The 15540-nt window shown below is 40.5% G+C and overlaps 1 protein-coding gene across 3 annotated transcripts in view; it reads left to right on the top strand.

Moving 5' to 3' along the window:
- cpne5a (copine Va) overlaps positions 1-13058 on the top strand; it is a 72415-nt gene extending 59357 nt beyond the window's left edge. For all 3 annotated transcript variants that reach the window (XM_076741071.1, XM_076741070.1, XM_076741072.1), the window contains 5 exons: positions 1547-1674; positions 4079-4181; positions 7276-7333; positions 7552-7625; positions 9311-13058. In XM_076741071.1, the coding sequence (XP_076597186.1) occupies positions 1547-1674; positions 4079-4181; positions 7276-7333; positions 7552-7625; positions 9311-9499 (552 nt within the window). In that variant the 3' untranslated portion in view covers positions 9500-13058. The remainder of the gene's footprint in view (positions 1-1546; positions 1675-4078; positions 4182-7275; positions 7334-7551; positions 7626-9310) is intronic.
- The last annotated feature ends 2482 nt before the right edge of the window (positions 13059-15540 follow it).

Genomic DNA, 15540 nt, shown 5'->3' with positions numbered 1-15540 from the left:
TCACTCCATGTTTCCATTAAAATTTGCAAATTAAGATTCATCTCACCATATAATTGAAGCCTCATTCTTTCATGCTCTGGTCTTGTAAGTGATTTTTAAAGTAAAGTTACAGTCTTGGCTGAAATATTTGTTTGGTTAGAAATGTGCCTCAAAGGAAGAAAGCTTTGAAGCAGTGTCTGACAAGCACATCTCTGGAAGTAAAGAATGTTTCCAAAACGTCAGTCAGCCCTTAAAGAGTAACTCCAGGCTCCACATTTTATGATGAAGAAGCACTAAACCTTAATGGCTTTCAAGATACAAGTCTGATGAACACGTGGTCAGGTGTAGCCTAAGAACACACCCAGCTGCTACATCACCTCTGCACCGGGTGTGGAACGAGCTTGTAGTCACTACTGCTTAGACTGATGTCTTTTCCATCCAGATTCATCCATAAGTGTGTTCAGCCTGGCTTACCTTTGCTTGAAAGCAGTCCAAATGTTGACAGACTTCAAAGCTGTCTCACTTACAATCTACATTCAGAAATACAAAATGAAATCAGAAAACACTACACAGCACACCTGGCTATACACTGAATAGAAATACATGTCTTTATTGAACACAAAGACCTAAACCACAACGTAGAAAACACGGATGGTATTGCGGAAATTGACAATAAAAAACGGAATCAGCTGTAAAACGCAGAATATTGTGGAAATTGCCAAAATGTGTATGCAAGTTATAAACAAGCATTACAAGTGTTTTTTCACAGTGTTCAGGCTGAGTGGGGAGAAAAAAACGATTCAGCTATGTTTCGGTGCCACACGCGCACACACACACACACACACACACACACACACACACACACACACACACACACACACACACACACAGGGGCAGTACGCTAGCAAGAGCTCATCACTTCAACAAACTCTCAGAAGTGTAACCACATGTGCAGATGAAAGTCCTGAGTGTGCTGAAGACTTAATGGTTGTATGCGTAGAGTCAAATATTCTACTGGGAAAAATGAAAATGCTGTTTCTGGTCAAGCGCTGTAAACAGGGAGGAGCTCGAATGTGAGAGTAGTCTCCATCAGAGCTGCTTCCCTGGTGCCTTCCAGCTACATAAGGTGGCTAAGGATCTGTAGAAGATCCACTGGACAAAAAAACAATGTTGTGTTACATCAAATTCAATGATATTTATTACATTTAAAATATTTTCTGACTGAATTGTGGATAATTATTTGAAATATTATTGTTCAGACACTCTTTTTGATGACAAAATGTGCTCAAATAATTTGGAATCTTGAAAAAATGTGAGCAGATTTCATAACGGCCTAAATTTTGACTGAGAAGAGGGGAAAACTCTGCTTTTCAGTCTGGTATAAAGTTACTCAATAACTTCTCTCATAGCCATGTTATGGCACTACTGAAAGACTAATTGCTGTTTACATCAGCTCTTCATTGTTCTGTCAAGCCCTCTGGTATTCCCAGATTAGAAAAATCTAATAGAAAACTAGGCTGCTGTTGTAGTCCCTGCACCATTCATGTTTCCTTTTTGTTTTTCTCAGAATGGCAACATTGAGAATCCGTACTGTAACGGCATGGAGGGGATTCTCGAAGCTTACCATCAAAGCCTTAAGACGGTTCAGCTGTATGGACCCACCAACTTCGCTCCTGTTGTTAATCATGTGGCAAGGTACATGCACAAATACCTGTCCCAGTGAACATCACAGGGCACAGCCGTTCATTCCGTGAGAGTCGATCTGTAAATAATCTTCAGCGGGGAGACGTGGCTCAGAGGCATTAAGACAGTGAGTGAGGGTTTCTCTATGGATTCAGCAGTAATGAAGGGAGAATAAACAATCAGCTGCCAGGCTGAGATGAATAGAAACGGTATTCAGGCATATGCAGTGCAGATGCTACGTTGCTTTCCAGACATCCAGTGTGGTGAGAGTTTAAAGGTAAGGTGGTGGGATTGGCAGGGGACTTGTAAATGAATTCACGTCATGTAGCCTTTCAGCCACTGTTCAATAAATGAGCTTTCCTGTCAGTGTGGCACCACATGCTTTAATTCACCAAGTCAAACTTCCTGCAAACGGAATTACTCAAAGTGAATTTTGTCGGCTGTGTCTACGAGTGGGGCTCCATCACATTAAATACACAGCAGACACGATTTGTTGAAAATGGTCTCCTCAAGACCAAAAGAGTAGTGAAATTATAACTTGAACGCAGCTCTGTGCACTTTGGGCCTGAACTTGCATTTCAATTTCCTGCATTTCCCTGTGTTTCTGGTTCGTTAACACTTTACTTTAATCCCATTTAGCATTTATCAGCACCATATGAACATTTAATACACAATAATGTTGAATGTCGTAAGCAGATATAAGGACATTTATAGATATTAAGACATGTTTATCAATGTACAATAATTGTGATCAGTTACAACTTTTCTTATAAAGACATATTTTATATTATTACAGTTGTTTTTTATGCTGTCACTTATTGTCTGTTTATTCACCAGCCTCCACTTATGTGTGTCCACAGGAGGATGTTGTAGATGTTAACAAACACTTAGATCTGCTTACAATTATGTTATCCTGTGTTATAAACCATTTAGTCTGTTAGATTCGATTTTGAACATTTTACTATCTTTTTTACTTTGACTGATGCCACAACAGCTGGAACAGAAACATGTCCTCTCCCAAAACAAGAGGAGACACACAGACACCCCGTGCAGTCCTGCTCACTACCCACACATACACACAAGAATAAGGAAAAAGTCCAGACCAAGCACAGACCTCTTTGCATGACTTCAAGGAATAAAAATAATAAATAAATAAAAATCTAATAAGGATTTTATGCCCAATAAAAATGTCACATTATGTCTTTGAATAGTGTGGGTTGAAAGCAATTGGGGCCTTTATGCATTTATGAAACTACACTCTCTACAGTCTCTTTGCCTAAAGGGTGCACTATAACGAAAAGTGCAGTAAAACTCAAATACTGAAAATTATTCACAAAGATGTTGCAGACCATTAGAGTGTCTCAGCTATTCAGAACGAGTGAAATAGGTCATCCAGTAAACCAATGATGAAAAGATAAAAGTGACTCTACACGACCAGAAACAGATGTTAACATTGAACGTTGAGCAGTTCCTGTTTTTTAACCGTGGGTCGTGCATGAAGCACGAGCAGGGAGCTGATTCGTTAATGAAAGCGGACAGTGTTCTGAAATGGATAAAAGGTGATGATGTATTGGACACCAGATGCACAGTATGATGTTAAATTGCTGATATGTTAAATGCGTCAGTTCTATGTTCTCATCTATGGAGGAATCTAAAGATGTAGACTATAGTACAGTATCATGTTCAGTGCTGCTGTTATGACTCAGCAATGTGGTCATATGTCTCCAATGTGTATGGCCACCGTTGTCAGGGATCAGATGAGGAAGACAAATGTCTCTTAAATCTCCTAAACACTGGTCATCACTCATGCCTTTGTCATTAACTGGGCAGGCACTTTGATTAAAATGTCAGCACCTCACAGTCAAATTTACCGGACTGAAAGTGCGAGTGAGGGCCGACCTCTGACCTGTCCTTGGCCCTCATGGTGATCTGCCACGTTCTTCTCCCCTCCTGCTCATCAAGTCTGGTCAGTCGAGTGCACAGCAATCAATACTGTTCTGAAAGAATAAGACTGCAGCACTTGCATAAACAGTTTAATAAATTATTCATAGCCAGCAGCCAGCGATGGGCGATTGAAACTAGGCCACACTCACTTTGGTGTCTCTGATGGGTTTCGTAACAGTGTCTGGATAGACCTCTGAGACGTGAAGAGCTATGCAACATATTTTACTTCTTTACATGTCTATATTGAGCTTTTGTGTCGTATGCTGGGCGGAGGGGGAGTTCGTGTCTGAAGATCTGAAGTTTTTTTTCGTAATCTGTGACACAGTGGTTTCTGCTCTGCTGCTCGTACATTTTTCTCTCTGCTTGAGTTTTCTGTGAATCCATGTAGTCTGCACCTGTTTTCAACTTTGCATTAGTTCAGCATGGTCTGTGTGTCTTAAACCGCTCGGTGCTGACGATTTCTCTGTTTCAGGTATGCAGCAGCAGTGCAGGACGGATCTCAGTACTTTGTCCTGCTCATCATCACTGATGGCGTCATATCCGACATGGCTCAGACCAAGGAGGCCATAGTGAATGTAAGTGCTGCTGTGACACTGTCTTCACCTCTCTGTCTCTCTCCACTCTGCAGGACGCCGGCATTGCAGGTGCTTTTAGCGTACCGTGGCCCTTCTCTCGAGCTTTCTGTTACTTTGAGGGGTTTATAAGCCAGTGGCAGTGGATTCGAGGATTTATGGGATGTTTTCTGCTCCACTTGTCTCACCCCCCTGTGCTCTATTTGTCCAATATTTTTCCTTTTTATTGAGACCCTCAGGGGGCTGAGGGGCTCAGCTGAGATTCACTCCCAGTTCAACAGGTTCACTTTATTAGAGGCAAGGGTCCGCTGCACTATCTTGGGCACTGTTTTGGTCAGATTTTGAAGTGTCATTGTGTTCCTCTTAAGCATATGCTGTGTGCTGCGTATGTTTTGTGTCAGAGTTGGAGTATTGCTGCAGTGGTGAAACACTCAGTGAGTCGTCATCGCCCTCACAGCGACACGGTGCTCTGACCCCCAGCAGACTGGGTTTAAAGGGAATTTGCGACTGTTAATCAAACCATTCGAACAGCCACACCTTCCTTTTAAGATCTTGTCTGCTGCTCTGCACTGCTGAACCCGCCGTGTCCTGCTGCCACCTCCCGCCTCTCAGTTTGGACTTGGCTACTCCTTCCTCTGCCCACAGAGCAAAGGACTGAATGACCTGCTTCATTTGGCATTTAGCCATCCCTTTGAGATGAATCATGATGAAAGAGTTCTGTGCAACACTCGTGTCTGCACTTTTGGTTTCTTACTTGTGCTCTGTGATGCTGTGGTTTATCTTTAGAGATGTCTTAGAAGATTGCACATAGCAGATATTTATTGGTCATATTACAAGTGCTACTACTGACCAAACTATACTAAAGTCAGTGTTTATCTGGTTTCCCTCTTCCCCAAACCAGCACATCTTAGCCCTTGTTGACTCATATGTCCCCACATCTAACAGGACAGCCTCTGCAGCCATCTTTCATTTCATGTTTTTCTTTTAGCTCCACATTTCATTTCAGGATCTTAAATTATAAAAGAGGGTCTCTCTCTGACCTGCTTGGTCAAAATATGAATTAATTTGTGCCCAGGTATTAGATTATGTCCTCGGGTGGCCGTTTGTTGTGTAGAAAGGAGAGTGGCTTGACCAGTAACTTCATAAAATCCATGAATATTTTAAAATTTAGAGACACTCACCTCTGCATTCTGAATCGAAAAAGCAAATGTTTGACCTGTCCAGCCAACTTTGGACTTTGACTAAAAGTTGTGTGCCAACTAGAGGAGATACTGCCTCTGAATGTACTTATCTTGTCACATTTTATTCTTTTTTTTTTTTTTTTTAAACCAAATTCCCAATCAAGCCAGCAGGTTAAATATATGTTATTACAATTAACTCTGTCTATGTACCCTGGATACTGTATAATCTATTTCTCACTGCTCTCCTGATTAATCTCTTCAACACCACAGTCATTACAAACTCTTGCTGTACAGCCAAACTTTGTTTATACTCAAAGAACCCAGAGTAAACAGAGACCAGATAGGCTCCCTTGATTTGGGGGAAATGTGTATTAAATTATGCATGAGAAATCTAGAAATGCTTTCATTTTTATTTAAATGACTCCTGTAACTAAACCCCTCCCTGAGTTCAAACTTCTGCTTCACTCTGACTTTATGAGGGAATTATTGGTGAATTTTATTATGTAAGTACAAGCACAAAGCAACGTGGGCTGTTAGCATTTGCACCAGAAACATCTTTCTACCAGAGACACAGAAATTATTATAGTTTGAATCCTCTTGCCTCTCAGTTAATGTAAACAACGGGAGAGAAAAGCTGGTAAAAAAAAAAAAAAAAAAATCAATGAAATGCTTATTATGAGAACAGGTAGCTATCGGTGTCTCTATGTTTATTGTTGTTCTGTGCAGTGAGAGTTATGAGAGTGTTCATACAGATTGATGGAGTGAGATCCCCTGAGTGACTTTGCATTACAGGCAAAGTAACAAATGATGTAGACTGAATAATTCAGCTCTGGATGGAGAATCTGATCTGGCATTTAGAGGTATGTGCTCATGGGGTCTTGTGTTGCTGGAGAGGGGCAAACAGAATGCATGTATTTTGTGTGGGAGCAAGAGGTCATGAGGAATGAGTCTGGTGTGGGGAAGATAAAATGGGAAAAGAGATGGAGGGAGAATAATGATAGTGAACATGGAGGGGGTGGTCCTCCTCTGTCTATTTACTCCTATCTGTGACAGGCCTCTCCCCTCGGGAGGTTTTTCCAGGAAAGCTGACCTACTTTTACCCCTGTCAATGCATTTCTACCACAAGCATACCATATATCATTCATTCATGTTGAAGCCTCTACATTCTGCACATCAGAGCTGTGGTTTAGGTTCATGCAGGGGAGAAACCTGTGTACACCTCAAGCCGTTCGAAGGCTCAGCCTCACTACATGTTCATAATGCAGGTTTAGGTTTTGTTTACATTGGAGTTAAGTAAGCAGGACATGTGGCTTTTCTGCTCTGATGCCGACAGTGTTTGAAGCATTTCTATACAAACACATCATGAATATATAATATTAGACTGAGTGATGTCAGTGTGTAGGATACAGTAATCATATTTTATAAATAAAGAGTTCGACCTCATGTTTGTATGTGGTTTTTTTACTTGTTTTTTTCTTTTTCTGCTTATTTGTGAAGTCCAGAACATTGAGTAACTTTGTATACTCGGTATTCTACATTGTAAAAGCAGTAATAGTCTACACTGTGTAACAGTTTGCTCAAATATTCTGATGTTGTAACAACCTTGGGGCCCCTGAGTTGAATACCCAAACTATGCAACATTACATGATGTGAAAAAACTGATGAGACTGTTACGATGCCACGTAGGAGGATGTTTATATTATTTTATTGTCTCCATTCTTGTTTCTGTCTCTGGCGTTTCTGCAGATCTGTGCTTGCAGATTAATTGCTGACTGTGCAGAATGAGAAGTGTGGTGTGAGAAAGCCTCCAAATGCTGATAAAAAGTCTGATGTCAAGCCTTTTTCAGAAAACACAGTACGTGTTCCTGCAGGCATCTGAGTGACAAGTGACTGTTTGTTCTTCTTGTTCATGACAGGCAGCTAAACTCCCCATGTCTATCATCATTGTTGGAGTTGGCCAAGCTGAGTTCGATGGTGAGAACAGGAACTGAAGTTCTACAGGGAACAAATGTGTAAAAAAAAAAAAAAACAACCAAAAACAGTGGAAACCAGTTTGGTCTGTTTGCATCAGGGATGATTTGTTTTACTCAGGCTTGCCCCAGAGCATGCCATGATTGTGCATCTTTTCAATTCATAGTGTGAAAATATTTTTTATATAAGATCGTTTTTCATAAAACATCTTTTCTCTGCAGCCATGGTGGAGCTGGATGGTGATGACATCAGGATTTCCTCGCGGGGGAAGTTGGCAGAGAGAGACATTGTGCAGGTGAGATGTTTCTGTCTCACTCTCAACTTCTTACGGCTTCATTTTTGCCCCTTAAGTTGTCATGCTTATAGATGGAACATTGGTTGTTACAAACCAAGACATCTCAACTACAGCCGGAGAGTGTTGAAATATGGTATGGAAAGTTAGATGTGAGAAAATCACCCTATTTGATTTCCTTTCATCTTGTGCTGCAGTCAGTGCAAAATCTGACTGCAGCACAAGATGACAGGGAATCATCTTGATACACACCTTGAAATTTATTAAACATATTCACGCTGCACAGAGGATGAGCCCCTCGCATTTTGGACACTCCAGTAGTTTTCTTATCCACACCCGACACTCAACCCAAAAAATGAACTTAATACACAAGATATCAGAGGAACACATTATGATTAAACTTCCTGTACGTGTTCTTTATCCTCAGAGGATGGGACCCCAGTGCTTTTTGGTGACCCTTTGTCTTTTATTCTTGCACCACAGTCAAGCTAAAATGCAAACTTTTTTGAGATGAATGCTAATAATCTAATTGGCAAGTATGTGGAAAATTAGTGAATAAACTCCTAATTTTTTTAAATAACCTTCTGGCCTTTCGTCGAGCATCAGCATCGGCTAGTTCTCTAAAGCATTAAGGGGTCATGAGGATCTCCATGTATCCCATGAGTACATGCTTCCTCAAAAATCACACATGGAGTCTATGGTGGCTCCAGACATGCCAGTAACCGGATGTGCCAGATGGGTCGCTACACAGAACCATCTGTGAAGTAGTCCATGGAAACAGTTTGGAAAAGGGCAGGCACTTTCAAAGAAAACTTGGTGATTGGATGAACCATCTGTCTATCACTGTCTAACTTCTGCCAATCAGATCAACAAATCACATGACGTAAGTCAAACTCTTGCTGAAGCCAGTGGAGAGACTTCAGAGCCTTTCTTTGTTCTACTCGACTGTTCTGATGTAACTGATGCTACAGTAGCATCTCGGCTAACCTCTTTAGGAGCCGCTCGTAGCTGCCAGTAGTTCCTCATGGGACCCTGATTGGTCTGAATGACTGTTTTGGCTACAAACACATAACTTGAGGCCTGGCAAGATGGGTATCAGCCCACATGATCTCATGTCATCTTGCGATCTTGCGATCTTGTGATCTTGCGAATCCAGCTGTCTCGGGTAAACATGACGCAAGGCAACCTCAAGAACTGGTTGGTCGGTTTGGGCCGCTTGTGTTTTCTCTTCAAAGTTTCTGATGTTGGTTGAGATTGTTGTGAGGATGGCTTTCAGGAACTTCAGATATCAGCTGTATTTCAGGAACAAATGTCTAGCGAAGCCATCTCCACTGCAAAGCGATTGCATGGCAGCAATGAGTAATAAGACAAGGCGAAATAGAAGTTACCTGAATGTAACTCCTGTTAGGTGAGTGACTGTGTAGCCCAAGTTGCTCTATACCACAAACACAGCTTCTGTGGAGGATTAACACAAAGTACAATCTGGGCTGATCATGTCTGGTGCATCCAATTGGTGCTGCAGTGAAGCTATCAGTGTGTGAACTCTGACACTCATCTGCTGTTTGCTGTCATTTGTTTGGCCTGGTGCTTTCATATTGTCAGGTAATGGGGACGATAAGGGCTTTACCTGTTACATACATGATGGTTCTTTTCATAAAATCACAGATTTCTTTCCCATGTCACAACAGTTTGTCCCGTTCAGAGACTACATGGACCGCACTGGCAACCATGTGCTGAGCATGGCGCGGCTGGCAAAAGACGTACTGGCGGAGATCCCTGATCAGCTGATCTCCTACATGAAGAGCAGAGGCATTAAACCTAACCCCGTCCCACCGGCTTACTCGACCGCCGACCACCCCCAGACCAACCCCGTCTGAGCCACACACAGAGCTCCACGCTGGTGTGGGCAGGGTCGGGATTGATGGGAATCCGCCTCCACAATGGGAAATGGAAACGCTTTCGAGGCCCTTTTCATAAATATTAATCCAGCTACATGAAAAGATGATGAGACTCCATTTTGTTTTGGAGCAATAAGACTGTTTTGGGGGAAGCTGCTGATGATCAGGGAGTTGTATTCTCTCTAAGTGTTTGAGGATGAGAGCGCTGAGAGGAGTCCGGCGTTAAAGGGAGGTTTTAGTTGTTTGCTGTCAAACCTGTCAAAGTGGTGATGTAATGGATAGCAAGTAAACCAGTAGAGAGAGCCTGTTTGAAGGCATAAATATATTAGACTGTGCCAGTGTGTATCATGTTCGTGATACCTTTTGGAATCGATGTGTGTTAAAATAGGACATCATGTGTATACTAATTTATTTATTTATTTATTGAAGAAATTATTTATTCCTTTGAGGGGGTTTTAAGGGAGGGAATTAAAGTCATATTTCCCCTGTAGTTTTCCATCTTATATTTTGTGACCAGTGTAATAAAAAAAAATCCCCATTTCTACTTTGATAAGGACTGTAATATAAAAGCATGTGATAAAACCTATTAGCAGTTTATGAACCAGTCTCATTGATGGATCATTTTTGATTGCAAGCTGTTATATAGAGGACCTGCTGTGAGCTGTTGCCATACTGATTTTCCAGCATCATGTCTTATACGTATTTCTAATGTTAGTATTACAGAATGCACTAATAACCATCCAAATAAAAAGCACAAAGGTTCTAATGTTAAAACCCAAGCTGAAAACCATTATTTAGAGAGAACCGACAGCTACCACAATGAAAATAATGGAAAGGACCCGACATTATGTTATTAGGTCTTCCACCATCATTTTAAACACGATGACAACAGGAAGAATGTTTATAATGAACCGACTATACTAATCTCTTGAAATTCATTTATCATAAACACAGGATTTGTACAGAAACATAGATGAATAATTCAGAGCACATGCTCGCTGTCCCTGTCGCAGAGAGGTAAATTGTACTGCGTAAGTCATGCTGCCATGTCTCATTTGTCATCTCACTGTTTGTGTTTCTTTCCATTATATTTGTTGTGGTTACCGTTATTGTCTGGGATTCTGCTCGGTACTTTTAAAGGACCCTATAAATAAACTTTTGATGTCAATTAATACCCATTTTAACAGTCCCTCCTCCCCCGGGCAGGAGTATGAGATATTTTGGCATTGAGTGTTTTTTAAAATGATCTAAAGAAAACAACTGATTGCACAAAACAAAACAAAACAAAAAAACAGTCATGAGAACAACTTTTTTTGGTTCATTCTGTGTCTTGTGTGTACTTTGAGTTTACTCTTTCAAATTAATTGAGTGTTTCCAGAAAACACTGCTTTACACTAAAGCACAACAGCCCATTTTATAACAAAACATTGGGAAACCATATTAATACCTAAGATACACCTTCAGAGTTTTGTTACCGGATTTAATTCAAGCAAATTTTTTGATCTATTCACATTTGTTCGCTGCATTTCCTTTTAAGTGACTGTGTACGAAGTTTGTACAGACAGTTACAGCCATTGTGGCCCAGTTGTGGACATCCTGATTTATCTATTTCTAACGGCCATCATATTCATTAGTATCTATCAGTCACTCAATATCTCGATCCAAATGTGCCTATTATATGGAAACATATCCAAATTCAGTTACCCAGGTGTTAACTCTGCCAGCAGCAGCAGGTCTCATGTTCAACATGTACACACACGAAAAATGTTAGTGATGATGAGACTGTTGCAGGACGAGGATGAGGACGCTGTCTCAGCCGGTGTTGTGTACTTTTTATACTTACAGCTCTTCACTAATGATCTTTGAAATAATGGAAGTTAACAGTGTCGCTGAGCCTTGTTGTACAATATTCAAAGTCAAGACTTGTTTACAATTCAACTGTGGCTACTTACATTGCCTCAAGGAAAAAAAAGTAAACATTCATGGGTTTCATTAAGAAGTGAGTTTATCTTCGGTTTGTTGTGCTTGTGCATTATTGGGTCTTCTTTAGTACGAACTGGGGAACTGACATTTACAAAGTCTCGTCGTGTTGTTCTCCGAGAAGGTGAAGCTCTGATTTCTCACTGTTGATGTGTTTTGTTTTGTGCTTCGTGTGAGTGTGTGTGTGTGATTCATGTCGCTTTTCGATCTCAGTTAGCCGTTTAATGTTCTTTGACTCCCATTGCTTTAGTGCTCTCAGAGAGAAGATAGAGACTGATGATACTGCAGAAACTCAGTCCAGAGACAGTGAACTCCTTCTGTCACGCATTCATAGTTGTCTTTTTTCTTCTTCTGCCTTTTCTTTTTAATTTTTCATTAGTGATGACATTTCTCCCTCAGAAAACAAAGCAGTGTTTAATCTGCTGCCAAATTCACTTGTTTGTCAGAAATGAAATGAGGCCATTACGTTTAATTGCATAACACACATGAATACCAGAATACCTCTACAGAAAGCCATTTAAGCCAAAAGGAAATAATTATTATACACTGAATATATTTGTTATGAAATACATTTAAAGGAGTATTATAAATGACTAACTTAAATATCTGATATATATGTACTTTAACCTCTTTGAATTCTACTTTTTAAAGATATGCTTGTCGCGCTTTTCGCATTTTCCTTTTAACAACAATCAGCAGCTAATCATTACTCACACATAATTAATTTGGAAAGCCGGTAGTCAGCATCAGCATGCAGCTCATATACTGTGAGTGTGATTGCAAATGTCTGTGAGTTGAAGGGTTGAAATTAAAACATGAACTGTACTTGTGCCCCCTTTTCAGACATTTTCATTAATCAAAATCAGTTAAAAGTAGGATTCTAAGATTATAACAAGCTGAGGCCTATTTCTTCCACAGGGAAACCAAAATACCAATCAGCAACTATGAAATGAGCACAGTAATCACACTTATGCAATCTTTGAACATCCTTTAATACATTTTGAAGCCTAAAAGATGTCTTTCCAACAATACAATTCTTTATTTTCTCTCGGTGGAAATGGCTTTATAATCCCTTCATTTTTGATTTTCTTTGAGGCTGAACTCTAATTATGTACATAAGCCCCGTATAAAGGATAATTATTGCCAAAATGTGTTCAGGTGTTGAACTTGGCCTCCTTAGAAAATGTGCATGTTTGTGCCAAAACAGCAGGAAGTTTGGTAGTCTGTCTTCATTTCACCTGATTAGTGCATCTGCCATGTGTTTAATTTGTTACTTCTGATGTTATTTAGAGATAACATCCACCTCTAGCATGTTGCATCTTTGGTTTCTGTCCATTCAGTTCCTATGAGACACATACTGTATGGGTTCTTCTTGCCACTACTCCTGTTTTATCCCAGGTTGTTTACATACCTCTTGGTCTCTGACTTGCATGCTGAATAATTTCCAAACCAGGTGTTGGACATGATATTGTCGTCATACTGTGGTTTGTGAAATGCTTTGTAATGGATTGCCTTAACTGAAAATTAATAAAATATTGACAACTTTGGCAGAATGCAAGCTGGGTTTTTGTGTGTTTGGTGACTTTGAGATGAAGCAACTAAGATGGAACTTTGAGCACTTAACGCTTAATCTTAAAAGAACATCCCACTGATTTAGCTTTGCCCTCCTATAACACTGTCGGACTCAACGGACAGTTTAAACAAGGATGAAAGTCAATGCATCGGAACCAGAGATATCGTACCATTCATTCCTATGCTAGTAGCAGTAAATGTAGCTTTGAGCCTGAAGCCTCAAGCGGAGACGAGGAGCAGACTATGGAGGTCTGTTGAGCTCACTTCTTTCTGACTCCACAACCTCAGATTTAATTCATTTTCAAACTCATCGTCTTTACCCCCAGCCGACATTGATTCGAGTGACACACTTCAGTTGCAGCTCCCTCGGGAGCCAAACAAAGGCTTTCTAAAACTTTTTTCCACATAAGCAGTGATACTCCCCAGTATATGTATACAATAGGGGCTTCAATATTCGTCCATCCGGTACCCTCTGATATTCATTTTATCTATTTCATTTCTGTTTTGGGGAACTTGGTCATCAAGTATTGAGTTGACTTGAATCATTTTTTTTTCTTCTTAATTTTAATTCAGTTGAAAAAAACAAGTCACAAGTTGCAAAACACTTCGTATTTGATGTGGATCATTGTGTTTTGAATTAGCACTGCAAGGATTTCCCTTTTTTTTAGGGATAAACTACTGCAAAATGGATTGAAAATAAATTACGTGAACAGGTAATTTAAGACAAAGATGCTGTTTTTGTTTGATTCTTGTGGGAGGATACAGGGCCCTCATGATGAGGGTCCACATAAAGATAAATCAATGTGCAAGCTGGGGGGGGGTCCCTTGTGAATGCATATAGGGCATTTTGTGTTTTCCGAACTAAAATCTTGTCTGCTTTGTTGTGTAAAATCGATGGCTTTAAGCTCAGCTGTCTACACTGTCTACAACTTCATTTCCTTGTTTTTTGATAACTCTCAGTGTCAGGTCATACGTTTGAAACCTGCTGTCATGAGATTTTTTATTGCGGTTGTTTTGTCTTTCTTACTTTCTTTTTTTGTTGTGGTTGTTGATTTGTATCTACATATCTCTCCCTCTGAGAGAGACTGGTGCCCAGGCAACAATGAGCCTCTTGCAGAACGAGTTCCCCTTTGTAATGTGTTTTTTCCCCCAATGAGATGCACTGCTGACAAATCAAGATGTCCACCTGGGGAGAGGGAGGCAGCAGCTGGAGCCATAAATTACCAGCCTAAGATAGAGCCAACATCTCCCATGCCCACCCACTTACTGCTCGAACAATAACCATCAACTGGCAGCCAGGAAGAAAATCAACAGCTAATGACATAGAATTACCCCCTTCTTATATATAACATTTCACATGTATAATATGCAAAAATCACTTACAAGAGAGTTCTGCTTAGAACTAATTACACCAATTACTCTAGAGTCCTGGCAGGCAACATATTATGAGCCAAAATGGATGTTGAAAAATCAGTCTCATGGCAAGGACAATTAAAGGAATAGTTGTGTGTTTTGGGAAATATACTCATTTAGTTTCCTGCCAAGAACTAGATGAGAAGGTTGATACCTCTTATGTTGCAGAGAGTGTATGAGACAGTAAGTTACAGAATGAACTCATGTTTGTTTAGGAAGTTGGCAATGCAGTAATTTGTGAAAGGTTTGCCTCTTTTATACTTTAGATACATATTAAATGGGAGTTGTCTTCAATGTTAAACAACCACCTTTGCTGATGAAAATCTATCTTGCATGTTCAGGTAATAAGTACATATATAGCCTAGATATGGTGGTGTTCATACATTTTAATGTGGAAATGCTCCACATTGTGTGTCATTTGTTGTAGCTTACGACATCTGATTAGGCAATGAAATGACACCAGCACATTTGTGAATTAATAAGGTCTGCAGGCAGTGGGGTCCGCAGCCACCAAACGCCTCTCTGGACTCCTGAGTGTCTGTTTTTAATCTGTTGAACAGGGCACGGAGGGAGGTGTGCAGAAGCTATTCCCACTCTAATCAGAGATCAGGGTGAGCTGCAGTTTCAGTATTGACCTGGAAACCAACCAGAACTAGATCTCTTCCTGGCATGTCACAGCGCTGCCAGCTCTGCCCAATTAAAAAGCCTCCAGCTTCTCCAGCGGTAAGGTAGGCTGTTTCATGCCTAATGGTGGGTGGAACAACATCCACCAATTTGTAGAGCTCAGACCAACTGAAAAATGTGTAGCTATTTCTTTTAAGATTTGGATTTGGAGTTCGTGGGAAGGATTGTTACGGCTTCCGACTGACTGTTTGGTATGGCTCTCCTTTTTAACCTTTCTGCTTTGCTGTTCAGAATGAACTCCGCTCACCTCAGGGCTACAAAACAGGTCTAACTCACCACTGCGATTCACTGGCCGCCCTTGTTTTGGCCATAAATCATCATTAGGCTCCCGGTAAAGAATGATATTAGAAGAAGAATGAGTGAGTTAGCAG

This window comes from Chaetodon auriga, chromosome 10 (assembly GCF_051107435.1).
Source record: "Chaetodon auriga isolate fChaAug3 chromosome 10, fChaAug3.hap1, whole genome shotgun sequence".
Lineage (NCBI taxonomy): Eukaryota > Metazoa > Chordata > Actinopteri > Chaetodontiformes > Chaetodontidae > Chaetodon > Chaetodon auriga.
Note: the sequence above shows the minus strand (reverse complement) of the source record. Positions and strands in the feature narration are given on the sequence as shown.